Source organism: Microcaecilia unicolor, chromosome 2 (genome assembly GCF_901765095.1).
Source record: "Microcaecilia unicolor chromosome 2, aMicUni1.1, whole genome shotgun sequence".
Taxonomy (NCBI): domain Eukaryota; kingdom Metazoa; phylum Chordata; class Amphibia; order Gymnophiona; family Siphonopidae; genus Microcaecilia; species Microcaecilia unicolor.
The window spans coordinates 158947502-158975361 of record NC_044032.1 but is presented as its reverse complement, the minus strand read 5'-3'; the positions used below and the strand labels follow the sequence as shown (position 1 = coordinate 158975361).

The window sequence follows — 27860 nt, the reverse complement described above, 5'->3', positions numbered from 1 at the left end:
TAAATACAATGAATGAGGTAAACTTGAAAACAGTAAATTGAAACCTAATAATAGGACTACCATGAAACAGGATCAAAAATATACACATTTCCATATCATCATGCTGATCAATCCATAGACTGGTGGGTTGTGTCCATTTACCAGCAGGTGGAGATAGAGAGCAATCCTTTTGCCTCCCTATATGTGGTCATGTGCTGCCAGAAACTCCTCAGTATGTTCTCTATCTCAGTAGGTGGTGGTCACACACCGCAGCAGCTCTGGCTAGGTCTGCAAGCCTAATTCTTAGGTTTTGTTGAGTACCTGGGGTTGAGGGCTCTTCTTGAGCAAGTGCAAACCTGGTGGTGCCAGGTCCTTCCTTTTCTCCCCCCTCCCGCTGGCTCCGTTTAAAAAAAAAAATTTTTTTTTGATCGTCCTTTAAGGGCGTTTATTTCAACGTTTATATCAGCATTTATTGTAGCTGCTTACTGGGACACCAGTTCGTTACAGCTCGGAGCAAGAAGCAGGTAATTTTTACCTTTTGTAGCGGGCAGGGGGTTCCCCGATCGGTCTCCACGTGGCTTATGGCGTCGGAGGGCGAGGGCGCAAAGAATTGCTCCCCGGAGCGCGTGTGCGCGTCTAGCGGGGATGCGGGGTTTCAAAGCCTGAATCGCCTTTTGTTGGGTGTCAGTTTGGAGTCCGGTCAGTGTCCTGGTTCTTCCTCCGGTGCGGCGGTTTTTCCCGCCATAAGTGCCCATACCCCGCTGCTTGCCCCCCCATTTTGACCGGCCACTCTGCTCGGACGGCTTCTTCTTGGGCCGCTCTCGAGGTGGGAGACGTTAATGCTATGGTCGCCCTTAATTCGGGCGACGGCAAGAAAGCGGCAAAAGTTAAGCGCCGTTCTTCCCGCGCGGCTCCTTGGAGTTTCGCACCGGACGCCATTTTGGATGTGCAGCATGTTTCTCCCGCGCTCTTGCGAGCACCGGTTGAGGGTGCGTCTAGGGCCGTGGCCCAGGCTGCAGAAGTGCACAGTCTGGGGGGTTTCTCCCCTGAGTTCATTTTGCTGCTGCATCAGGCTTTTCTTATGCAAAACGCTGCCCCTGCTCCCCTGTATGATAAAGGGGTTGAGGCCTCCGGAAGTAAACGCCCTCGGGTGGATTTCCAGGCCCTAGAGGACTCTGTCTCCTCTGATGTAGATGAGGGCAGCGTATCTGAGTTCTCCCAACGGTCCTTTGGGGATTCCTTGGAGGAGACGGATTCCTGCTCGGATGGAGCGGATGACCCCTCTGCAGCGCGGATCTTTCGCTCAGAGGATTTGCCCAACCTGTTAGTGCAGGCCATGAGCTTTTTGAAGATTTCCTCTCTGGAGGATGTCTCTCCCTCAGCCTCTGCTGGCTCTGCCATTTTGCTGGGGACGAAGCGCCCGTCTACAACCTTCCACGTGCATGAAGCCATGCACACCTTGATTTCGGCTCAATGGGATTTCCCAGAAGCGAACCTTAAAGTGGCTAGGGCTATGTCCCGCCTCTATCCTCTGCCTGAAGGTGAACGGGAGGCCTTTCTTTGGCCTACCGTGGATTCTTTAATCACTGCGGTGACTAAGAAAACGGCTTTGCCGGTGGAAGGTGGCACGGCCCTAAAGGACGCCCAAGACAGAAGATTGGAGGCGGCTTTAAAGTCGTCCTTTGAGGCGGCTGCTTTAAGTTTGCAGGCCTCAGTTTGCGGCTCCTATGTAGCCAGGGCTGATTGGCCGGCCCTGGAATCGGGCTTGGCCTACTTGGCAGACTTGCTGTATGATGTCTTGATTGCCTCGGCTAAAGGTATGGCTCAGACAGTCTCTGCACGGCGCTGGCTTTGGCTGAAGCATTGGTCTGCCGACCATGCCTCTAAGTCTCGCCTGGCTAAGTTGCCTTTTAAAGGCAAGCTGCTCTTTGGGGTCGAGCTGGACAAGATTGTGACCGATCTCGGCAAGAGGTTACCGGAGGTCAGGGCTCGGGCCAGTGGTGCCTGCCCCGGTTCCTCCAAAGGACGGTTTCAGGAAGCCCGTCGGTATCGCCTGGGCAAGTCGGGCTCCTCTGCCCCCTCTTACTTCAAAAGGAACTTCTCCCCCAAGCAGCATTCCTTTTGCAGAGACCACCGTCCCGGAGGTGCGTCCTCCGGTCCTCCCCCAGGGTCTCGTACCCAATGACAGGGTACTGGTCCATGGCCCAGAGCAGATTGGATGACGCCTATCCTCGTTTCTGGGCGAGTGGACCAGGGTAACTTCAGACGCCTGGTGCTGGAAGTCATCAGAGACGGCTACAAGCTAGAGTTCTGCCGACCCTTAAGAGACAGGTTTGTGCACTCTCCCTGCAAGTCTCCGGTCAAAGCTGTGGCAGTGCAGCAGTCTTTGGACAATCTGATCCGCCTGGGTGCGGTCGTTCTGGTGCCAGAAGATCAGCTTGGCAAGGGACGTTACTCCATTTACTTTGTGGTACCAAAGAAAGGAGGTTCTGTACGGCCTATCCTCGACCTCAAAGGGGTCAATCGGGCCTTGAAGGTTCGACACTTCCAAATGGAGACCCTCCGCTCTGTTATAGCGGCAGTGAAGGCAGGGGAGTTCCTGGCATCCTTGGACATCAAGGAAGCTTACTTTCATATTCCCATCTGGCCTCCTCATTAACGCTTTCTGCGTTTTGCAGTCCTGGGCCGACACTTCCAGTTCAGAGCCCTCCCGTTCGGGTTGGCTACTGCTCCGCGGACCTTCTCCAAAGTAATGGTGGTCATCGCGGCCTTCCTACGCAAGGAAGGAGTACAAGTCCATCCTTATTTGGACGACTGGTTGATCCGAGCCCCCTCTTATGCAGAGTGCGGCACAGCTTCAGACCAGGTGATTGCTCTTTTGAGCTCCCTTGGGGTGGATCATCAACTGGGAGAAAAGCCAGCTGCGCCCGACTCAGTCCCTGGAGTATCTGAGAGTTCGTTTCGACACCCAAGTGGGAAGAGTGTTCCTGCCAGACAATTGGATTGTCAAGCTTCAGGCTCAGGTGGACCAGTTCCTGGTAGCCTCTCCTCTTCGGGCTTGGAACTATGTGCAGCTGTTGGGCGCTATGACGGCCACGATGGAAGTAGTGCCCTGGGCCAGGGCCCATATGAGACCTCTACAGCACTCTCTGCTGCAGCGATGGACTCCAGTGTCGGAGGATTACGCTGTGCGCCTTCCCTTGGATCCAGCAGTGCGCAAGGCGCTGAGCTGGTGGCTGAGGCCAGACAAGCTGTCCGCAGGAATGCCTCTTTTCACCCCGGAGTGGGTTGTCGTCACGACGGACGCCTCATTGATGGGCTGGGGAGCCCACTGCTTGGGAAGGACAGCGCAGGGGCTCTGGTCTCCTGCAGAGGCAAAATGGCCTATCAACCTCCTGGAACTCAGAGCCATTCGGTTGGCGCTTTTGGCGTTTCTCACGGTACTGGCGGTGAAGCCAGTACGGGTCCTGTCGGACAATGCCACGGCTGTGGCCTATGTCAATCGCCATGGAGGTACCAAGAGTGCCCCTCTAGCCAAGGAGGCCATGAATCTATGCCAATGGGCGGAAGCGAACCTGGAACAGCTGTCAGCGGCCCACATTGCGGGAGTCATGAATGTCAAGGCGGACTTTCTCAGTCGCCATACCTTGGGTCCCGGAGAGTGGCAGCTATCTGCTCAGGTGTTCTTGGACATCACGAAGCGCTGGGGCCAGCCGAGCCTAGATCTGATGGTGTCATCGGCCAATTGCCAAGTGCCGCGTTTTTTCAGCAGAGGACGGGACCCTCGATCTCTGGGAGTAGATGCTCTTCTCCAACAGTGGCCGACACAGGAGCTTCTCTGTGTTCCCGCCCTGGCCCATGTTGGGCAGGGTGCTAGGCTGGGTGGCAAAGCATCCGGGCTGGATAATCCTGGTGGGTCCGGACTGGCCCAGACGTCCCTGGTATGCGGACTTGATCAGGCTCTCACGGCCCTCTGCGGCTGCCAGCGGAGCGGGCCTGTTGCATCAGGGTCCCGTGGTGATGGAGGATCCCTCCCCCTTTGGTCTTACGGCCTGGCTATTGAGCGGCAGCGTCTGAGGAAGAAGGGCTTCTCAGACAAGGTCATCGCCACTATGCTGAGAGCGAGCAAGCGCTCTATTTCTACTGCTTACGCCAGGGTTTGGCGTACCTTTGCATCGTGGTGTGAGGCAGGCTCTCTTTCTCCCTTCACTGCTCCAATTTCTTCAGTGTTGGCGTTCCTGCAAGAAGGTCTGGAGAAAGGCCTGTCACTCAGTTCCCTTAAAGTCCAGGTAGCGGCTCTTGCTTCAGGGGTCGCCTGAAGGGTGCTTCCCTGGCCTTGCAGCCAGATGTGGTGCGTTTTCTCAAGGGAGTTAATCACCTACGCCCTCCTCTGCTCTCGGTGGTGCCTGCGTGGAATCTCAATCTAGTGCTAAGAGCCTTGCAGAAGCCGCCTTTTGAACCCTTGTCGAGGGCATCTCTGAAAGACCTGACGTTGAAAGCAGTCTTTTTGGTGGCTATCACTTCAGCCAGACGAGTTTTCGAGCTCCAGGCGCTATCATGTCGAGAGCCCTTCCTGCGATTCACTGAGGCAGGAGTGTCTATTCGCACGGTGCCTTCCTTCCTGCCCAAGATTGTTTCTCGTTTCCATGTGAATCAGCAGCTCTGTCTACCCTCCTGTCGTAGGGAGGACTACCCAGAGGAGTACTCTGCTCTCAAATATCTAGATGTGAGACGAGTCATCATCAGATACTTGGAAGTGACCAATGATTTCCGGAAGTCGGATCATCTGTTTGTGCTGTTCGCAGGTCCTCGTAAGGGTCTGCAGGCATCCAAGCCTACAGTGGCACGATGGGTCAAGGAAACCATGGCAGCGGCTTATGTGACCGCGGGGAAGGTGCCGCCTATCCAGCTGAAGGCTCACTCCACTAGAGCACAGGCGGCCTCGATGGCAGAGGCCGGGTCCGTCTCCTTGGAAGAGATTTGTAACGCGGCAACCAGTCATTACCGCTTGAGGGTGGCTGCTCGGGCGGAGGCCCGGTTTGGAGCGTCAGTGTTGCGGTCAGGGATTTCTATGTCCCGCCCTGGGTGAGTACTGCTTCGGTACATCCCACTAGTCTATGGATTGATCAGCATGATGATATGGAAGGTAAAATTATGTATCATACCTGATAATTTTCTTTCCATTAATCATAGCTGATCAATCCATAGCCCCTCCCAGATATCTGTACTGTTTATATTCTGGTTGCATTTCAGGTTCAAGTTTAGTCTTCAGTTCCTGTTCAGGAGTCTTCGTGTTCAAGTTTTTTCGATTGAATTCTTCTGGAGTTGAGACGATTTTGTGTTACAGTGAGCTGCTGCATTCCTCTCCTCTCCGTTTTACGGGGCTGGATTGAGACCTAAATTCTGCCGGTGCTCCCTCCCGCTTCGTGCGGCAGTAGGGCAGCCTTATATCCCTCCCGCTTCGGCGGTGTTAGGGTCAGCCAGCTCCTCCCGCGGTTGCGGTCGCAGGATAAGCCAGATCCCCCCGCATTGGCGGGTGTGGTGTCCCTCTCCCGCTCCACGGGGATGAGCTGGACGGATTCCCCTCCCCCGTTTCGGCGGTGGTGAGCTGGGCAGTGTGTCCCTTTGTGGGTGTAATTCTCTAAGTGCTGAGTCCTGCGGATGGAGCTTTGATATTGACATACTGAGGAGTTTCTGGCAGCACATGACCACATATAGGGAGGCAAAAGGATTGCTCTCTATCTCCACCTGCTGGTAGATGGACACAACCCACCAGTCTATGGATTGATCAGCTATGATTAATGGAAAGAAAGTTATCAGGTATGATACATAATTTTACCTTACCAGCACTGGCATTGAAATACCAGAGATGTCCGCATAATAATGGTGAAATATCTAATAAGCATACAATTAGAACATTCAAATAACATTACTATGATACTAATGCTTTTCCATAGTTTCCCACAGATCAATCCAGAGACGAGTGGGTTATGTCTCTCTACCATCAGGTGGCGATAGAACTTCAGAGATTTAGTATGTGTGGACATGTGCAGCTTGCAGGATTGATTTACTCCTGGCCTGTTCCCTCAGGTCTAGTTGAGCTAGGGGTCTTGGTCTTCTTTGACTTCCTGTTGGGGGTACACCTGGTGGGGCCAGGTCCCTCCCCTCCTCCCCCTTCCTCTTTCTTTGCCCTGTTCTTTGTTGTCAGTCTGGCTGTGTTTTTCTACGGGCCCTGGCTGTGTCCTCTCCTACATATTAAAAAGCAAAAACAAACCACAGAGATTGTACTTCACAGGGGTTTGTCTAGCTATTCTATGATTCTATTTCTTCCCTACCACGGGTCCGAAAGAGGAGTCACGATATTGTATCTGCATTTGACACTATTGACCATCAGCTTCTAATCAATACACTGGCAGCTTTGGGCATTAGTGGTCAAGTCCTGCCCTGGTTTCTTTCATACCTACAGAACAGAAGATTCCATGTTAAAGTACAAGACTCGGTTTCCACTAGCCTGCTGATCAAGTGGTGTACCGCAAGGTTCAGCCCTCTCTGTAGTACTTTCTAACTTAATTATGGTGTTTCTGGGGGATGTCTTCCAGGATTTACACATATATAGAATATACATGGATGATGTATAATTCGTTATCCCTGTTAACAGACATAGTGAAAATTTAACTACAACTGAGAAGTTCTGAGAGAAGAGGACATTTCTCTGGTAAGTGAACGCTACTTTGCTGGTGCTTTGGGAACTTAAAGATTGGGGTTTAAAGGAGGAATTGTAGGTTAGTGTTAGGCAAACTTAAAAAGCAAATTTCAACAGCTAACAGAAAACAGCTAATCTCCATAGTCTCTTTCACTTAGTTTTAAAAGCCTTGTACCACAGCATTAACCAGATAGAATCTAACAGCCACTGCAGGATCTAATTTAGTATTCCCACCCACCCACCCCTAGGACAACTCCTCATTTATAGTCAGTTATTGTAATTAGGGTAACAAGCAAGGAGTGCTCTTATAGAGTTTTAAATACATTTCATTACCATCTAAGAAGGAAATACTAAATAAATCATACAATACACTATATAAAGTAAAAGACACTTTTATATTAGGCTATTATCCTTAATACTGTAGCAAGTTTTAAAATATTGGAAAACTCAAAAACACTAAGATGGAGTCAGCAGTACAGCAGCGAGAGGGGTGCTATCCAGTCTTTTGCATTGAGTGTCACATGTATGATTATCTCCCAGTTGGTGAGATGTCATATGTTTGCGCCCGATGCAAAGAGCTCCTAGCTCTTAGAGAACATGTCCGTTCTCTTGAGGCTAGAGTAGCAGACTTGGTGGAGCTGAGGGAGACAGAGAGGTACATAGAGGAGACCTACAGGGATGTTGTAGAGAGGTCCCACCTCCAGTCTAGTAGCCCTTGTGCTACCTTGGAGGAGGGAGGTCTCCTAGAAGGAGAGCATCACCCTGGTGAAGTAGGAAGTACTCCTGTAGCCAGGACCTGCCCACCAGGGGATGTACTATCCTCTCGCACTGAGGATATGTCTCCAAGTGCTGCCCGGGAGGGAAAGGTTAGGACAGCTGTTGTAGTTGGTGATTCGATCATTAGGCATATAGATAGCTGGGTGGCTGGTGGACGTGAGGATCGCCTGGTGACTTGCCTGCCTGGTGCGAAGGTGGCGGACCTCACGCGTCACCTAGATAGGATTTTAGATAGTGCTGGGGAGGAGTCTGCTGTCTTGGTACATGTGGGTACCAATGACATAGGAAAATGTGGGAGAGAGGTTCTGGAAGCCAAATTTAGGCTCTTAGGTAGAAAGCTCAAATCCAGATCCTCTAGGGTAGCATTTTCTGAAATGCTACCTGTTCCACGTGCAGGGCCCAAGAGACAGGCAGAGCTCCAGAGTCTCAATGCGTGGATGAGACGATGGTGCAGGGAGGAGGGTTTTAGATTTGTTAGAAACTGGGCAACATTCTGGGGAAGGGGGAGCCTATTCCGAAAGGATGGGCTCCACCTTAACCAGGGTGGGACCAGGCTGCTGACGTCGGCATTTAAAAAGGAGATAGAGCAGCTTTTAAACTAGAAATGGGGGGAAGGCCGACAGTCGCTCAAAAGCGCATGGTTCGGGAAAAGGTATCTTGCAAAGATACCTCACAAACAGGGAAGATAGGGTTTCTGGATAGTGAGGTTGCACAACAGACCGTGGTAGGCCAGGTGCCCTTAAATACAACTAAAGATCAGACAAAAGATGTCAAATCAATAGTGTCAGGTACTAAGCATCATGCAAATAAGAACAACAAACATACTCTGAAATGTCTATATGCAAATGCTAGGAGTCTAAGAAATAAGATGGGAGAGTTGGAATATATTGCACTAAATGAAAAATTGGATATAATAGGCATTACTGAGACCTGGTGGAAGGAGGATAACCAGTGGGACACTGTCATACCGGGGTACAAAGTATATCGTAATGATAGGGTGGACCGGACTGGTGGAGGGGTAGCATTGTATATTAACGAGAGCCTTGACTCAGATAGATTACAAATTCAGCAGGACACAAATCACACCTTTGAATCACTGTGGGTTGAAATTCCATGTATAAAAGGGAAAAAAAATGGTGATAGGAGTGTACTACCGTCCGCCTCGCCAGGATGAGCAGGTAGACACAGAAATGATAAAAGAAATCAGAGACGCGAACAAAATGGGCAATGTGATAATAATGGGTGACTTCAATTATCCAAATATAGACTGGGTAAATGTAACATCGGGACACGCTACAGAGATACAATTCCTTGATGAAATCAAGGACAGCTTTATGGAGCAACTAGTGCAGGAGCCGACGAGAGAAGGAAAAATTCTAGACTTGGTCCTTAGTGGAGCGCATGATCTGGTGAGGGACGTTATGGTACTGGGGCCGCTTGATAACAGTGACCATAATATGATCAGTTTTGACATCGACCTTGAAGTAACTGTACACAGAAAGTCAAATACGTTAGCGTTTAACTTTAAAAAAGGAGACTATGATAAAATGAGAAGAACGGTAAAAAAAAAACTTACGGGGGCAACTGAGAGAGTAAAAACTGTACAACAGGCGTGGACGCTGTTCAAAAATACCATCCTGGAGGCCCAGGCCATACATATTCCGCAAATTAGAAAAGAAAGACGGAAGTCCAAAAGACTCCCGGCCTGGTTGAAAAGTGAGGTGAAGGAAGCTATTAGGGCTAAAAGAAACGCCTTCAGAAAATGGAAGAAGGAACTGTCTGAAAATAACAAGAAACAGCATAAGGAGTGTCAAAGCAAATGCAAGGCGCAGATTAAGAAGGCCAAGAGGGAGTATGAAAAAAAGATAGCATTAGAGGCAAAAAAACATAGTAAAATTTTTTTTCGGTATATTAAAAGCAGGAAGCCGGCAAAAGAATCGGTTGGGCCGCTGGATGACCGAGGGGTAAAAGGGGCGATCAAGGAAGACAAAGATGTAGCGGAGAGACTGAATGAATTCTTTGCTTCGGTCTTCACCGAGGAAGATTTGGGTGGGATACCGGTGTCGGAAATGGTATTTCAAGCGGACGAGTCGGAGAAACTTACTGACTTCACTGTAAACATGGAGGACGTAATGGGGCAGTTCGGCAAACTGAAGAGTAGCAAATCTCCTGGACCGGATGGTATTCATCCTAGAGTACTGATAGAACTGAAAAACGAGCTTACGGAGCTACTGCTAGTGATATGCAACTTATCCTTAAAATCGAGCGTGGTTGGAGGGTGGCCAATGTAACGCCCATTTTTTAAAAAGGCTCCAGGGGAGATCCGGGAAATTATAGACCGGTGAGTCTGACGTCGGTGCCGGGGAAAATGGTAGAGGCTATTATTAAAAACAAAATTACAGAGCACATCCGAGGACATGGATTACTGAGACCAAGTCAGCATGGCTTTTGTGTGGGGAAATCTTGCCTGACCAATTTACTTCAATTCTTTGAAGGAGTGAACAAACATGTGGGCAAAGGGGAGTCGGTTGATATTGTGTATCTGGATTTTCAAAAGGCGTTTGACAAGGTACCTCATGAAAGGCTACAGAGGGATAGGAGGAAATGTCCTATTGTGGATTAAAAACTGGTTGAAGGATAGGAAACAGAGAGTGGGTTTAAATGGGCAGTATTCACAATGGAGAAGGGTAGTTAGTGGGGTTCCTCAGGGGTCTGTGCTAGGACCGCTGCTTTTTAATATATTTATAAATGATTTAGAGATGGGAGTAACTAGCGAGGTAATTAAATTTGCTGATGACACAAAGTTATTCAAAGTCGTTAAATCGCGACAGGATTGTGAAAAATTACAAGAGGACCTTACGAGACTGGCGGCTAAATGGCAGATGATGTTTAATGTGAGCAAGTGCAAGGTGATGCATGTGGGAAAAAAGAACCCGAATTATAGCTACGTCATGCAAGGTTCCACGTTAGGAGTTACGGACCAAGAAAGGGATCTGGGTGTCGTCGTCGATAACACACTGAAACCTTCTGCACAGTGTGCTGCTGCGGCTAAGAAAGCAAATAGAATGTTGGGTATTATTAGGAAAGGTATGGCAAACAGATGTGAGGATGTTATAATGCCGTTGTATCGCTCCATGGTGCGACCGCACCTTGAGTATTGTGTTCAATTCTGGTCTCCGCATCTCAAGAAAGATATAGTAGAATTGGAAAAGGTGCAGCGAAGGGCAACTAAAATGATAGCGGGGATGGGACGACTTCCCTATGAAGAAAGACTAAGGAGGCTAGGGCTATACAGCTTGGAGAAGAGACGGCTGAGGGGAGACATGATAGAGGTATATAAAATAATGAGTGGAGTGGAACAGGTGGATGTGAAGCGTCTGTTCACGCTTTCCAAAAATACTAGGACTAGGGGGCATGCAATGAAACTACAGTGTAGTAAATTTAAAACAAATCGGAGAAACCTTTTCTTCACCCAACGTGTAATTAAACTCTGGAATTCGTTGCCGGAGAAAGTGGTGAAGGCGGTTAGCTTAGCAGAGTTTAAAAAGGGGTTGGACGGTTTCCTAAAGGACAAGTCCATAAACCACTACTAAACGGACTTGGAAAAATCCAAAATTCCAGGAATAACATGTATAGAATGTTTGTACGTTTGGGAAGCTTGCCAGGTGCCCTTGGCCTGGATTGGCCGCTGTCGTGGACAGGATGCTGGGCTCTATGGACCCTTGGTCTTTTCCCAGTATGGCATTACTTATTTACTTATGTACTTATGAAGAATATTTTTGACAAAATTGTTGAGTGGATAAATCGGGCCAAGATGTCTTTAAACATAGCAAAGACAGAAATAATGTATGTAGGTAGGACTGTTGACTCTTCTCTACCAATAATGTTTGAATATCAAGGTGAAAAAGTGATTATGAAGCCGTTTGTCTACAGCCTGGGAGTCTTCCTAGACTTCAACCTGACAATGCAAAAACATTTGGAACATGTGATCACTGCTTCGTTCTTTCAACTTTGCGTGCTAAGCAAGTTGAAAGATATGGTTACACCCTATGATTTTCGGACGCTTGTACAAAGCTTTGTACTGACAAAAATTGATTTTCCTTGTCATCAAGCAGATGAATCCATTACGAGTGGATTGTGTCCATCAACCAGCAGGGGGAGATAGAGAGCACTGAAAAACAATAGTGCCTCATGGCCAGCTAGCTCCATCTGCCTCTTCAGTATTCTCTATCTCCCCAGCAGGGTGGTTGCAGCTTGTTCAAGCTCCTTCAGAAAATCTGCCTGGGGTTGCTCCTGTGCTTTTGCCAGTTGTAGCAGGGGTGTTGTGGCTGATGGTGCCTACTTTAAAGGCAAATAGGTTAGCCATTTCCCTGCCTTACCCGGCCCTCGATGTGGAAGTAGACAAATGGGCAAGCCCTGTCCCTGTCTTTGCATACGCTGTGGATGCAGGCACATAGGTTCGCCCTTTCCCTGCCTTTCCCACGCTACTGATCCTCCGGAGTTGGAAATTTGCCTCTTTCGCTGTTGCCTCAAACGTTCCTCACAGCGTTAAAAAAAAAAAAGTCACGTCGCGCTTTGGCGCTGCGATCCCAGAAAAGAGGTTTTCTTCTGATTGTGCAGAGTGACTAGAGCTCGGAGACTCGGTCTGGTGAGGTAAGAGCATTTTGTTGCTCCTCCAGGGAGGGCCCGTGTTCGGGACGATTTTGGTGCGAATCCGCCATTTTGAATTTCTGCTGCTTTCAGCGATGGCTGCTGAGAAAGTAAAGCGCTGTTCCATTTGTGGCAAGCACAAATCTGCAGTGGGGCTCTGTAAGGCGTGCTTTTCAGACGGTAGAGCCAGCCCGAGCATGGCGAGCGATGTTCCTTCCCGCTCTGTCGAGCTGGCAGCGGGTGCCATTTTGGAACAGCATGGCGTGACCTCCGCTGAGGCGGAGGGGTTTGAGCATGGAGGGGCGCTTCATGTAGAGGCTAATAAAAGAGCTGTTTCCCTCGGACTGGAACCGGGAGGCCAGACTGAGCCATTTTCCCCTGAATTTGTTTTATTGCTGCATAATGCACACATGTTAAAAAGAGCTCTTCCGCAGGGTTCCTCTGCGGCCCTGCTTTCTGTATCCCCTCCAGTGGAGTCTGGCCTTGGATTACCGTCAGGTGCGTTTTCCCCTGACAGATGGCCGCAAGACAAGCGCAGAAGGGTGGATTCCTATTCAGAGAGTGGCGGCACCCCCTTCCCCCCCCCCCCCCCCCTTGTGGTTGGGATGTGAGGACTCTGAGGAGTCTGGCAGGCCTTCGTGGTCTGGAGATCCAGAAGAAGGTGCAGGATTGCTACCAGATCCAGATGATCCTTCCGCGGTGAGGATTTTCCACCGCGATGAGCTGCCAGCGCTTATTACTGATGCCTTGCAGGTCCTCTCTATAGAAGACCCTGGGAGTACTGAGACCTCCTCCGGTAATCCGAGGATGGCAAGTACTAAGAAGCCTGCTCGAACCTTTCCTTTGCATGACTCCATCCAAGAGCTTATCACGGCTCAATGGGCTGACCCTGAGGGGCCTTTGAAAGTCGCCAGGGCTATGGGGCAATTATACCCTCTAAGTGAGGAGCATTTGGCACGCCTAGCAGTGCCTAAAGTGGATGCCCTAGTCACGGCTGTGACAAAGAAAACTACCCTCCCAGTGGAAGGAGGAGTTGCCCTGAAGGACATGCAGGACCGTCGCCTGGAGGCAGCTATGAAACGGTGCTTTGAAATTTCAGGCCTCTCCTTACGGGCGTCTGCATGCAGCTGCTACGCTGCCAGAGCCTGCTTCGCTTGGTTACAACAGGCAGTGGAACAGCCCGGAGATGGAGCGGAGCACCTTACGGAGGAGTCAGCCTTGTCATTTTTGGCTGATGCCCTTCATAATCTGGTCAGAGCTTTGGCTAAACAGATGGCTGTAGCGTTGGCGGCTCGCCGTCTTCTGTGGCTACGGTATTGAGCAGCTGACATGGCCTCTAAGCAAAGGTGGATGAAGTTGCCCTTTCAAGGCCTTCTCCTGTTTGGTGAGGATTTGGAGAAAATTGTGAAAGGCCTGGGGGATGCCAAACCCCTGCGCTTACCCGAGGATAGGCCGCGGCCTTTTTCCAAGGATCAGGCGGTTCCCTCCTCTTATAGACCTCGCTTCCGTGAAGCTAGAAGGTACCACCCGGGGCGTTCTGCTGGGTTCAGTTTGCGTGCCCGTTTTCAGCAGAGGAACTCCTTTCGCTCGGACAAACGTTCCGCAGCAGTAGGCTCAAGACCTGGAGTTCAAGGGCAACCCTCTCAGTGATGGTGCGCCGGCCCCCTCCTCGGTTCTTGTGATAGGAGGATGACTTTCCCTCTTTCTCGAGGAGTGGGCCAAGATTACCTCAGATCAGTGGGTCTTGGACCTGATCAGAGAAGGCTACAGAATAGAATTCAACGCCCTGATAAGAGACGTGTTTGTGGAGTCCCGATGCGTTTCTGCCGCCAAACGGGCGGCGGTAGAGGAGACCTTACAAGGCTTGATTCACATTGGGGCGGTTTCCCACGTGCCTCTCGCCGAATGCGGCTCTGGCCGTTACGCCATTTACTTTGTGGTGCCACAAAGGAGAGTCTTTTTGGTCTATCCTAGGCTTAAAACAAGTCAACAAGTCTCTGAAGTGCGGCATTTTCACATGGAAACCCTGCGCTCCGTCATAGCGGCGGTACAGCCAGGAGAGTTTCTCATGTCTCTGGACCTGAAAGAAGCTTACTTGCACATACCAATTTGGCCCCCGCACCAGAGATTACTGCGTTTTGCGGTGATGGGAAAACTTCCAGCTTCGGGCCTTGCCTTTTGGCCTCGCCACAGCTCCCTGAACCTTTTCCAAGGTGTAATGGTGCTTTCTCAGGCAAGAGGGTATCCGGGTTCACCTGTACCTAGACGACTGGCTCATCAGAGCAGACTCTGCAGAAGAGAGTCATCAGGTTACAGCCAGAGTGGTCTCAGTACTGCAATCTCTGGGCTGGGTCGTCAATGTAGCCAAAAGTCACCTGACCCCCCTCTCAATCTGTAGAATATTTGGGGGTCCGGTTCGACACAGCCTTGGGGATGGTCTTCCTACCCGAGCAAAGGCGGTGCAAGCTTCAGAACCAGGTCCGTCTGCTCCTGAGGATGCCTTGCCCGCGAGCTTGGGACATAGTCCAGCTGTTGGGGTCGATGACGGCCACTTTGGACGTGGTGCCTTGTGCGAGAGCGCACCTGAGACCTCTGCAGTGTTCCCTGCTTCAACGGTGGTCTCCATTATCTCAGGATTATCAGTGCAGACTCACGTGGCTCCCTGCGGCCCGGCTTAGTATGGAGTGGTGGCTTTCAGACAGCATGCTGCAGCGAGGAATGCCGCTAGCGCTCCCCAATTGGTGACTGGTGGTAACAGATGCCAGCCTGAAGGGCTGGGGTGCACATTGCCGGGGAAGGCATGCCCAGGGATTTTGGACACCCGAGGAGTCGCAGTGGTCCATCAATCGCTTGGAGTTGAAAGCGATTTTCCAGGCGCTTCTGGCCTTTCAATTGACCCTGGAAGGATTGGCTGTCAGCGTTCTGTCGGACAACACGACAGCAGTGGCCTACATAAATCGCCAAGGAGGCACTCCGTGCATAGCACTAGCCGCGCATGCCGCGCAGATTTGCCACTGGGCCGAGCTTCATCTGCAGTTTCTGTCAGCAGTTCATATTGCAGGTCAGAGCAATGTGCAAGCCGATTATCTGAGCAGGAACCAAATCGACCCAGCGGAATGGGAACTTGCAGACGAAGTATTCCTGCAGATATGTGCCAAATGGGGAAAGCCCGTAATGGATCTTATGGCATTAAGCACAAATGCCAAAGTCCCGTGCTTCTACAGCAGACGGAGAGATCCTCGTTCGGCAGGGTTGGATGCCTTGGCTCAACCCTGGCCTCAGGGCCTCCTGTATGTGTTCCCTCCGTGGCCTTTGATAGGGCGAGTACTCCTTCGGATTCGGCTCCACCAAGGAGAGGTGGTTCTCATTGCCCCGGATTGGCCCAGGAGGCCGTGGTATGCGGACCTCCGGTGGATGCTGGTAGAGGATCCCATACGGCATGGCTATTGAGAGGGCGCAATTGAGAGACAAGGGATATTCCAGTAAAGTTATTTCCACTCTCCTACAGGCCCGCAAGTGTTCCACTTCCGTGGCTTATGCCAGGATTTGGCACCAATTTGAGGCTTGGTGTGCTTCTAAAGCGATCACATCATGCGGGCTTGTCTCGCCGATACTTGACTTTTTGCAGGATGGTTTACAAAGAGGCTTGGCCTATAATTCCCTGCGTGTTCAAGTGGCAGCCTTAGCATGTTTTCGAGGGAAGGTCGCTGGCCTCTCTCTGGCTGCTTGCCCGGATGTGACACAATTTCTTAGAGGGGTGCTTCGGCTCCGTCCTCCCGTGCAGGCTCCGTGTTCGGCCTGGAACCTGGGGTTAGTGTTAAAGGCCCTTCAGTGTTCGCCCTTCGAGCCGCTTAGGTGAGCTTCGGAGAAGGATGTGACCTTAAAGATGGACTTTTTGGTGGCCGTGACATCGGCGAGACAGGTATCTGAACTCCAGGCGCTGTCCTGTCGAGACCCATTTCTGCAATTCTGAGTCCGGAGTAATGGTACGTACGGTGCCTTCCTTCATGCCTAAGGTGGTTTCAGCGTTTCACCTAAACCAGCCTATTTTACTGCCCTCCTTTAGGAGTTACGGACCGAGAAAAGGATCTGGGAGTCATCGTGGATAAAACGTTGAAATCTTCCGCTCAATGTGCTGTGGCGGCTAAGAAGGCGAACAGAATGTTGAGTATTATTAAAAAAGGGATGGAAAACAAGCATGAGGATGTTATAATGCCGTTATATCGCTCCATGGTGCGACCGCACCTGGAGTATTGTGTTCAGTTCTGGTCGCCTCATCTCAAAAAAGACATAAAGGAATTGGAGAAGGTGCAGAGAAGGGCGACGAAAATGATAATAGGGATGGGACGACTACCTTATGAGGAGAGGTTAAGACGGCTAGGACTCTTTAGCCTGGAGAAAAGGTGGCTGAGGGGTGATATGATAGAGGTCTACAAAATAATGAGTGGGGTAGAGCGGACAGATGTGAAGCGTTTGTTTACGCTTTCTAACAATAATAGAACTAGGGGACACAAGATGAAATTAGAATGTCGTAGGTTTAAAACAAATTGGAGAGAGTTTTTCTTTACTCAGCGTGTGGTTAGACTCTGGAACTCATTGCCGGAGAAGGTAGTGACGGCAGCTGGCCTTGCTGAGTTTAAAGGGGGTCTGGACAGATTCCTGAAGGAAAAGTCCATTGATCGTTATTAAATTCTGGGTTTTTGCCAGGTTCTTGGGGCCTGGATTGTCCGCTGTCAGAGACAGAGTGATGGGCTTGATGGACCTTTGGTCCTTTTTTTTTTTTTTTTTTTGTTACATTTGTACCCCGCGCTTTCCCACTCATGGCAGGCTCAATGCGGCAGGCAATGGAGGGTTTTTCCCAGCGTGGCAGTGCTTATGTACTTATGTAAAGAGGAGTTTTCACAGGCCTATGGGCAGTTGCACCTTCTGGATGTGCGAAGGGCTCTGTTGCAATATCTGCACATGTCAAATGCCTTCAGGACCTCTGACCATCTTTTTGTTCTTTTGTCAGGTCCATGCAGAAGGTCTCCAGCGTCTAAGGCCACTATAGCCCGTTGGCTCAGAGAAGCTATCTTTTCAGCATATCTGCTATCTGGCCGGCCTCCGCCTGAAGCCTTTAAGGCACATTCCACAAGAGCGATTTCCTCTTCTTGGGCTGAAACTGGAGCACTCTTTCTTCAAGAGATATGTAGTGCAGCTACTTGGGCATCGAAGCTCTCTTTTGCCCGACATTACAGGCTGGATGTGGCTGCCAGGAGAGACGCGCATTTTGGATCACATGTGCTGGCGCGTGGTGTGGATTCTTCCCACCCTATCTAGGGATTCCTTTGATACATCCCACTCGTAATGGATTCATCTGCTTGATGACAAGGAAGGGAAAATTAGGTTCTTACCTTGGTAATTTTCTTTCCTTATAGCAGATGAATCCATGAGCCCTCCCTCTTTTGTTCATTATGTGATTCATGTTACTTTTATGTTCAGTTTTTCCTGTGAATATGTTCCCTCATTGGGAGAAGTTGGAAAACAGTCATCAGGATTTCTGTTCATTTCGTCCAGGAGGATGAGTTCATTCCCTCCTTTGAATTATAGCTCCAGTTTTGGGGCGTTCATCTGCTGTGAGGAAAGTTCATGTTGTTATGCTTTGCGGTGTAGCACTGCTTTGGAAGCTTCAAATACTGAAGAGGCACTATGGTTTATCTCCCCCTGCTGGTTGATGGGCACAGCCCACTCGTAATGGATTCATCTGCTATGACTAAAGGAAAGAAAATTACCAAGGTAAGAACCTAATTTTCCCTTTGAAATAGGTAGATGTCTTCATGAAGTATCTATGCATACAGTGACTAATGATTTAACAGATATGTCAGGCCATTATCTGTGTCTCATGGGAAAAGTCAGTGGACACTTTAAAACATCTCCCTTCTTGTTGAATCTAAAGGAGCATATAGCCCTGTTTGGTATTCTTTCCAAAGTGGCTATATGTATTTCAAATCGTTCCAGTGTTCTTCCGTAGAAGTGAATAAGCTCAATGATGCATTACAGAAATTTATTTTTGCAAAAGAGAAAATCGAGGCTAATGGTGCACCAATTGCAGTATCCTGTATTCAGGGAGTGGTTCTCGACCACATTACCCTCCTCTTCAGCACCACTGGCTCTCAGTTAGCTTTTGCATTCAAAATAGTCTTGCCCCTGACCCTCTGGGATACCTCGCCTCCATATCTGTTCTCTGCAATAACCCTATATGCACTCCCCAGACTCTTCGGATCCTTGAATGGTTGACGCTTACATATCTGCTCACCGGCTGCCGCTAGGTTAATTCCACCAGACATACAGCCTTTTACAGTGTCACCCCCATCCTTATGGAGTTCTCTCCCTGCAACACCCTGCTTTGAGCTTGTGATTTCTAAGTTCAAAATGACCCTTAAAACCCACCTATTCAAACTAGCATTTGGCGATACTAGTTGACTACCTTCCACCGCTGGATGGCAATAACCCATGTTCTGATATGATAATCTGATATGGCTGTATGTGAAGTTTACTGGATGACTAATAGACTCTATTGTATCTCTAAATGACTGGTATTAACCTTTGTCTTTCTCTATCCTATCTGGAGTTTTTTCTGTAGCTATGATTTATTTTTACTTTGTAAACCACTTTGCTGGGATGGAGGGAGTTAGATGGGAGAGTTACAATATATTGCAGTAAATGAAAAAATAGATACAATACGCATCTCTGAGACCTGAGGAGGATAACCAGTGGGTCAATATCATACCAGGATACAAATTATATCACAGTGATAAAGTAGATCGAATTGATGGAGGGGTAGCATTTTATGTTAAGGATGGCCTTTAGTCGAATAGACTAAAAATTCTGCAGGACACGGAACCTATCTTGGAATCCATATGGATTGAAATTCCATGTGAAAAGGGGAAAAGGATAGTGATAAGAATGTACTACCGGCCACCTGGCCAGAATGAACAGACAGATGTAGAAGTGTTATCAGAAATTAAGGAGGCTAACAAACTGGGGAACACAATGGGTGATTTCCCCAATATTGACTGGGTAAATGTAACAGGGCAGGCTAGGGAGGTAAAATTTCTTGATGAAATCAAGGACTGATTTATGGAGCAGCAGGTTCAGGAGCCAACAAGAGGAGGAACAATTCTAGATCTAGTCCTTAGTGGAGCACATGATCTGGTGCAGGAGGTAATGGTGCTGGGGCCTCTTGGTAAAAGTAATCATAACAGGATCAGATTTGATATAAGCTCTGGAGTAAGTACACACAGGAAAACCAATAAAGTTAGCATTTAACTTTCAAAAAGGAGACTATGATAAAATGAGAAGAATGGTTAAAAAAAATAAAAAAAAAGAGGAGCAGCTGCAAAGGTCAAAATTTTACATCAGGTGTGGATGCTTTTCAAAAGGAAACAGGCCAAATATATTCCATATATTAAAAAAGGAGGAAGAAAGACCAAATGACAGCTGGCATGGTAAAAAAGTGAGGTAAAGGAAGCTATTAGAGCTAAAAGAAAATCCTTCAGAATATGGAAGAAGGATCCAACTGAAAAATAATAGGAAACAGCATAAAGAATGGCAAGTCAAATGCGAAGAGCTGATAAGGAAGGCAAAGAGACTTTGGAGGTAAAAACACATAATAAAACCTTTTTTGGGTATATTATAAGCAAGAAGCTGGCAAAAGAATTAGTTGAACTGCTAGATGACTGAGAGGTAAAAGGGGCACTCAAGGAAGACAAGGTCATAGTGGAGAGATTAAATGAATTCTTTGCTTCGGTCTTCACCAAGGAAGATGTGGGAGAGATGCCTGTGCCAGAAATGGTATTCAGTGCTTGAGAAAGTCAGAGAAACTGAATCAAATGTCTGTAAACCTGGAAGATGTAATGGGGCAATTTCACAAATTGAAGAGTAGCGATTACCTAGACCAGATGGTATATAAGTAGTAGTAGTATTGATAGAATAGAAAAATAAACTTGCAGAACTATTTTTAGTAATATGTAATTTATCTTTAAAATCAAGCCTGGTACCGGAAGATTGGAGGATGGCCAATGTAACGCCAATTTTTTTAAAAAGGCTCGAGAGGTGATCCGGTCTAGACTGGCGAGCCGGACATTGATGCCGGGCAAAATGGTAGACAATATTTATAAAGAACAAATTTACAGAGCATATACATAAGCATGGATTAATGAGACAAAGCCAACATTGATTTAGTGAAGGGAAATCTTGCCTCACCAATCTATTACATTTCTTTGAAGGGGTGAAGCAAACATCAGGATAAAGGTGAGCCGGTTGATATTGTGTATCTGGATTTTCAAAAGGCATTTGATAAAGTACCTCATGAAAGACTCCAGAGGAAATTGGAAAGTTATGGGATAGGAGGTAGCATTTGGTTGTGGATTAAAAACTGTTTAAAAGATAGAAAACAGAGTAGGATTAAATGGTCAGTATTCTCAATGGAGAAGGGTAGTTAGTGGGGTTCCCCAGGGATCTGTGCTGGGACCACTGCTTTTTAACATATTTATAAATGATCTAGATATGGGGATAACTAGTGACGTATTTAAATTTGCTGATATTCAAAGTTGTTAAATCAGAAGAGGTTTTTGAAAAATTGCAAGAGGACCTTAAGAGACTGGGAGACTAGGCATCCAAATGGCAGATGACATTTAATGTGAGCAAATGCAAAGTGATGCATGTGGGAAAGAGGAACCCAAACTATAGCTACATGATGTAAGGTTCCACATTAGGAGTTGCTGACCAGGAAAAGGATCTAGGTGTCATAGTTGACAATACATTGAAACCCTCTGCTCAAGTGTGCAGAGGCGGTGAAGAAAGCAAATAGAATGTTACATATTATCAGGAAAGGAATGGAAAACAAAAATGAGACTGTTAAAATCCTTAGTATCCCTCTATTGTACAACTGCACCTTGAATGCTGTGTGCAATGCTGCTCACCACATCAAAAAAAAAAAAAAGATATAGTGGAATTAGATACAGAGAAGGGCGAAGAAAATGATAAATGGGATGGGACAATTTCCCTGTGAGGGAAGGCTGAAGCAGCTAGGGCTCTTCAGCTTGGAGAAAAGATGGCTGAGTGAAGTATGATAGAGGTCTATAAAATAATGAGTGGAGTGGATCTGGTAGATGAGACTTGCTTGTTTCTCTTTCAAAAAATACTAGGACTAGGGGGCATGCAATGAAGCTACAAAATAATAAACTTAAAACAAATCGGAGAAAATATTTCTTCACTCAGCGTGTAATTGAACTCTGGAATTCACTGCCAGAGAATGTTGTAAAAGCAGTTAGTTTAGAGGAGTTTAAAAAAGGTTTGGATTTCTTCCTAAAAGAAAAGTCCATAAGTCTCCACAGAAAGCAATGCACACAACAGTGGAGGAGACCACTGGCACTTTTGAACACTACAATGGAGCAGTTGTATGTGTCTTGTTACCCTGTGCACTTAGATGAGTGTCAGTAAGGATTCCGTTTCTCTATGCTCATCTAAGAGACCTTTTGAAGAGATATATTTGTTAATTGATCTTCTAGACTCCTGATTTAGGCCAAAACACGAGCCTTTTTTAAAATTTTTTGGACATCCTTGGTGTGAGGTCCTTTTTTGGTCGTCTCCACTTTTGTGTGCTGTGAAACTTTATTCCTTGCTATATTGGTGTTTGCTGCTTCTGCTTTGGTAGGTCTGGTTTCTCCTGACCTGACCCTTCCTCTTTTCCCAATGTGGCTCAAGCTTTGTCCTGGTATAGATATAATGCAAGCTTATGCTCATTTTAAAATTTTCCAGGGATATTTACTCCTTATTGTTAGATGCTTGGACTGAGAGGAATCTATTTAAAGAGACCGTCTCTTACTGGTGTGGGGACTTAAATCTAACATCCACTTAATTCTGTCCCAACAATCCCAATTCTTATCATACACACAGTCCAAAAGCACATAACTTTTAAATCTTCACTCTGACTTAGTTACTTTCCTAACGGGGATTTTCAGAGTAGCTGACAGCATAACCATTTGGGAACAGCGTCCCATGTGTTCATGGTGCTGTACAAATCTTCATTGATCTACCCGTAGCTTTCAAATAATTTTTCTTTATAGCTTTTTCCTTTTTTTAGATTTTTTTTATTTATAAAAGTAGTGATCCTTAAAGGTCATAATCTGGAAAAGTACTAACTTATAACTTTAACTTTTGAGATGCATATTGAAGTTACTTAATTTTAGCAGCAATTTTTCAACTGAGTCAAACCTCCGCCGATATGGCCAGGTTTCATAATCCTTCTTCAGGGAAGAGGTTCGCATCTCATAGTATACTCCTGAACTTGTCAAAAATGGCCGCCAATTTTGACAAGTTCAGGAGTATACTAAGTGGACTGAGAGGAAAGCATCATCAGAAGAGATCTTGGAAGGAAAGAAGTGCCATAGGAACTCCTTCTTCTGATATCCAGTGGTCTACTAAGATAGTATGTGGGACTGCCCACTATGAGGTCCAAATAAAGAAGAAATTAGTTACTTTTTGTAAAGAATGTTTTTTCTGTTAAAGGTTGTACAGTGGTTAATAAGTATCTGTAGTTAGGAACAGTATATTATTGCACTCTTCATTTGGGAAAAATACTTAATACTGTTTGTCCACTTATTTACAGACATTTGTGTTTTGTCTTTTTTTGTTTGTTTGTTATTCCTAGAGAGCCCAAGCTGCTCTGCATGCAGTGAACTCTGTACAGTCTGGAGGGCTTTCCAATGAGGTCTCCTTACTTCCTGGCCAGAGCCCTGTTCTCAGAATCATTGTTGAAAACCTCTTCTACCCTGTCACTTTGGAAGTACTGTATCAGGTAAGAGCATGAAAACTGAAACCAGTCTGAATGTTGATCAGCTGTGTATATCTAGCTTTTGTTTCAATTTTTTTTTTATTAGTGATAAAGTGCTTCCAGCTATATTTGGTACTTTGTAGAGACACATGATAAAGTCCTGATTATTTATTTATTTAGATTTTGCTCACACCTTTTTCAGTAGTAGCGCAGGGTGAGTTACATTCAGGTACATTGGATATTTCTCTGACCCAGGAGGGCTTGTACCTGAGGCAATGGAGGGTTAAGTGACTTGCCCAAGATCATAAGGAGCAGCAGCGGGTTTTGAACTGGCCACCTCTGGATTGCAAGACCGGTGTTCTAACCACTAGGCCAAGCTTACATGGGTACAATCTGGCTGTTTCCTCAACTAGTTTCCACATTTTCCCTTTTACTGTTTGTGGTGGTGTTTGGTTTTTTTTGTGGGGGGGATGGGTTGGGCTTTTTTACTCTGATTTTTTTTTTTTTTAAATAAAACCTCTCCCATTCTTGGTTTTCTAGAAATACAGTGTTTACACATAGCAGACACCATCTTTGGCGTTCTGTGGGATTTCTAAAAGTGGCCATTTGAGGGGAAAATGGTCTATTATAACTGGAGCCAGATCCAGGTGTGACCAACCATTTCCATTCCATGTGCCATCAAGAGGAGGGCCCTCAGTGCCATGCACTTCAATTCAGGGACTAGTCCAAAATATGTACTCTTTCTGAACATAAAAGAACAGAATGCAAGGACTCAGTCTCTACCTTGGATGACTCATTTGTGCCATCTGCTTATCCTTCAGCATCCTCTGTGCATTGGGGGCCTCCTCTGCTAAAGAGAGCCCGAGCATGGAGACAACCAATCACTGCACATAAATTGTTGGTACAGCGGAACAAGTTAGCTGAATAGAGTACATGTGCATAGAACACCTGCACAAAAAGCTACAGAAAAGAGCACCTGCAAAGATTATCCCTAAGCAAACATTATAGTTTGCTTTCACCTCTGATACTATGGTACTCAAACAGGTAAAATATTCAAGAAGAGTGTGAAACTCGGCAACCTGTGCAACAAGAGACAGAAACTGTTGGGTCAGTATTTCAATTCTGTAATTGCCATTCTTTTAAATTCCAGCCATAGCATACAGTGGTGGAAATAAGTATTTGATCCCTTGCTGATTTTGTAAGTTTGCCCACTGACAAAGACATGAGCAGCCCATAATTGAAGGGTAGGTTATTGGTAACAGTGAGAGATAGCACATCACAAATTAAATCTGGAAAATCACATTGTGGAAAGTATATGAATTTATTTGCATTCTGCAGAGGGAAATAAGTATTTGATCCCCCACCAACCAGTAAGAGATCTGGCCCCTACAGACCAGGTAGATGCTCCAAATCAACTCGTTACCTGCATGACAGACAGCTGTCGGCAATGGTCACCTGTATGAAAGACACCTGTCCACAGACTCAGTGAATCAGTCAGACTCTAACCTCTACAAAATGGCCAAGAGCAAGGAGCTGTCTAAGGATGTCAGGGACAAGATCATACACCTGCACAAGGCTGGAATGGGCTACAAAACCATCAGTAAGACGCTGGGCGAGAAGGAGACAACTGTTGGTGCCATAGTAAGAAAATGGAAGAAGTACAAAATGACTGTCAATCGACAAAGATCTGGGGCTCCACGCAAAATCTCACCTCGTGGGGTATCCTTGATCATGAGGAAGGTTAGAAATCAGCCTACAACTACAAGGGGGGAACTTGTCAATGATCTCAAGGCAGCTGGGACCACTGTCACCACGAAAACCATTGGTAACACATTACGACATAACGGATTGCAATCCTGCAGTGCCCGCAAGGTCCCCCTGCTCCGGAAGGCACATGTGACGGCCCGTCTGAAGTTTGCCAGTGAACACCTGGATGATGCCGAGAGTGATTGGGAGAAGGTGCTGTGGTCAGATGAGACAAAAATTGAGCTCTTTGGCATGAACTCAACTCGCCGTGTTTGGAGGAAGAGAAATGCTGCCTATGACCCAAAGAACACCGTCCCCACTGTCAAGCATGGAGGTGGAAATGTTATGTTTTGGGGGTGTTTCTCTGCTAAGGGCACAGGACTACTTCACCGCATCAATGGGAGAATGGATGGGGCCATGTACCGTACAATTCTGAGTGACAACCTCCTTCCCTCCGCCAGGGCCTTAAAAATGGGTCGTGGCTGGGTCTTCCAGCACGACAATGACCCAAAACATACAGCCAAGGCAACAAAGGAGTGGCTCAGGAAGAAGCACATTAGGGTCATGGAGTGGCCTAGCCAGTCACCAGACCTTAATCCCATTGAAAACTTATGGAGGGAGCTGAAGCTGCGAGTTGCCAAGCGACAGCCCAGAACTCTTAATGATTTAGAGATGATCTGCAAAGAGGAGTGGACCAAAATTCCTCCTGACATGTGTGCAAACCTCATCATCAACTACAGAAGACGTCTGACCGCTGTGCTTGCCAACAAGGATTTTGCCACCAAGTATTAGGTCTTGTTTGCCAGAGGGATTAAATACTTATTTCCCTCTGCAGAATGCAAATAAATTCATATACTTTCCACAATGTGATTTTCCGGATTTAATTTGTGATGTGCTATCTCTCACTGTTACCAATAACCTACCCTTCAATTATGGGCTGCTCATGTCTTTGTCAGTGGGCAAACTTACAAAATCAGCAAGGGATCAAATACTTATTTCCACCACTGTATAATATGTTCCAGATAGTCAGTGCCAATTGGTATCTGAATAGTAGCGCCAAATACCTGGGTATGCTACGAACCACCAAGGTTATCTCGATAATGGCATTATTGAGCTCTATTATCTGTAGAACTTGACAGCAGTGTTTCTGTTCTGAATTATCTGCATAGTGTCCAGATAGAAGTGCAGAATATCGCCTCTATCTGGGTAGTTTCTTGTAATAGGGAAAGAACACCAGCAATGCATCCTGCTTTTTAACTTCGCATCTGCTCCACTTCTGTTTACAGAATATGCTAGCTAGAGTAGCAGAGCACCTATGCACTTGGGGTTAATGTGACATCCTATCTGGATGATTGATTGTATAAGAACTAGGAGTGGGCATTTAGTGCACTATTAATGTGATTAAATAATTGTTTTCCCCCCCTATTTTCATTACAATTAAATTTTTTTTAATCAAGATCAAAATTTTTAACTGTAGTCTGTTGTCCATTGCTTTGCTTTCTCTTCCCTGTTTATCTTATTTCACCTTGCCAATAACGTAGCAGAGGGAAGGCATCAACATCAGTTGCAAGTAGCATGTGGGAATCGCTGCCAGATACCCTATGAAAAGCCAGATAAATGCGGGGGTGGAGGGGGGAGGTCATCAGCAGGAAAGAAGAGAAATTGTTGTTTTGAGTGTCAGGGATAAAAGGTTTAATAGCAGAAGGGGAGATACTTGGGTTTATGTAGAGGGGGAAGGATGCAGCAGGAGAGGAGAAAGGTAGGTACCTGTAAGGAGAGGAGGGGGAACAATGTGCTGTGGGAAGGAAGTGTGTGTATGCAACTTTTCATTATATTCAGCAGGTTTAAAAACTTTCCATGCACTGGGAATTTACTAGTACCAAGCCATCTATCCCAGAAGTACGACTAATCATATGACTACAATTTTTAATACTATGATTAATTTTGATTAAAATGTCTAATTGTTATTCACCCCTAATTGAATAGCATGTTGTAAAGGATAATCAGCCATGCTGAGCTTCTGTTCAGAAAGGTGTGTGAGTCAATGTAAAAAAAAAAATTGGAAAAGCATATGCCCAAAATGCATTCCGTGATTAAGTGTGATTAATTGCGCAATAAAAATGTTTGTGTGATTCATTGCAATTAAAATTTTTAATTGTTGCCTACCATTTCTAAGAACACTTCTTAATTAAATGTCCTATCTTAATTGATTTAGCATTTAGAAGATCTACCTTAATAACCCTTTCACCCTCCCTCCCCCCCCCCTTAGTTTTTGCACATGGAATTTCTAATAAAACATGATCATGTAGTGTAGAGTACCTAGGCCAATTTTCCTGTCACAAGTAACCATTCTTCCATCATACTCTCCTCTTGCCATTATCATTGAGATAGAAGAAGAAATTAAGTCTCTCATGCTCTAGTTCCTCTGTCACTGAACAGCAAAAAACACTTTTCCTTATCAGCAGCAGATGAATCCATTACGAATGAGTTGTGTCCACCTACCAGCAGGGGGAGATAGAGAACACTGAAAACCATAGTGCCTCTAGGACGGCTAGCTCCATCTGCCTCTTAGTATTTCTCTATCTCCCAGCAGGGTTGGACGCAGCTTGTTCAGCTGCTTCAAGATTCTGCCTGGGGTGGCTCCTGTGCTTTTGCCAGTTGTAGCAGGGATGTTGTGGCTAAGTGGAGCCCACTTTAAAGGCACATAGGTTCGCCCTTTCCCTGCCTTACCCTTCCCCCTGTGTGGATGCAGGCATATAGGTTCGCCCTTTCCCTGCCTTTCCCACCCTCTTCTGCCTCTGGAGTACCTCTGTAGCTGTTTGCCTCCAACTTTCCTCACAGTGTTAAAAAAAAAAAAAAAGAAATCTCGCTTTGACAGCGCTGCTGTTTCTGAGGCTTTTCCTGACTGTGCAACGTGACCGGAGCTCGTGGACTCGGTCCTTTGAGGTAAGAGTGGTACTCAGCTCCTCCTGGGAGGGCCCGCGGACGACGTTCCGATCGGGGTGATTTTGGCGCGAAGCCGCCATTTTGAATTTTCTGCCGTTTTTCAGTGATGGCTGCTGAGGGAGTTAAGCGCTGTTCCCGTTGTGGCAAGCACAGATCAGCAGCAGGGCTCTGTAAAACGTGCTGTTTAGACGGTAGAGTCAGTATGAGCATGGCGAGCGATGATTCTTCCCACTCGATGGAGCT

General features: G+C 46.9%; 1 protein-coding gene across 2 annotated transcripts in view; it reads left to right on the top strand.

The window, feature by feature from the left end:
• Positions 1-27860, top strand: part of LOC115463176 (polypyrimidine tract-binding protein 3-like) — a 224109-nt gene that overhangs the window by 67767 nt on the left and 128482 nt on the right. For both annotated transcript variants that reach the window (XM_030193442.1, XM_030193441.1), the window contains exon 5: positions 22803-22949. In XM_030193442.1, the coding sequence (XP_030049302.1) occupies positions 22803-22949 (147 nt within the window). The remainder of the gene's footprint in view (positions 1-22802; positions 22950-27860) is intronic.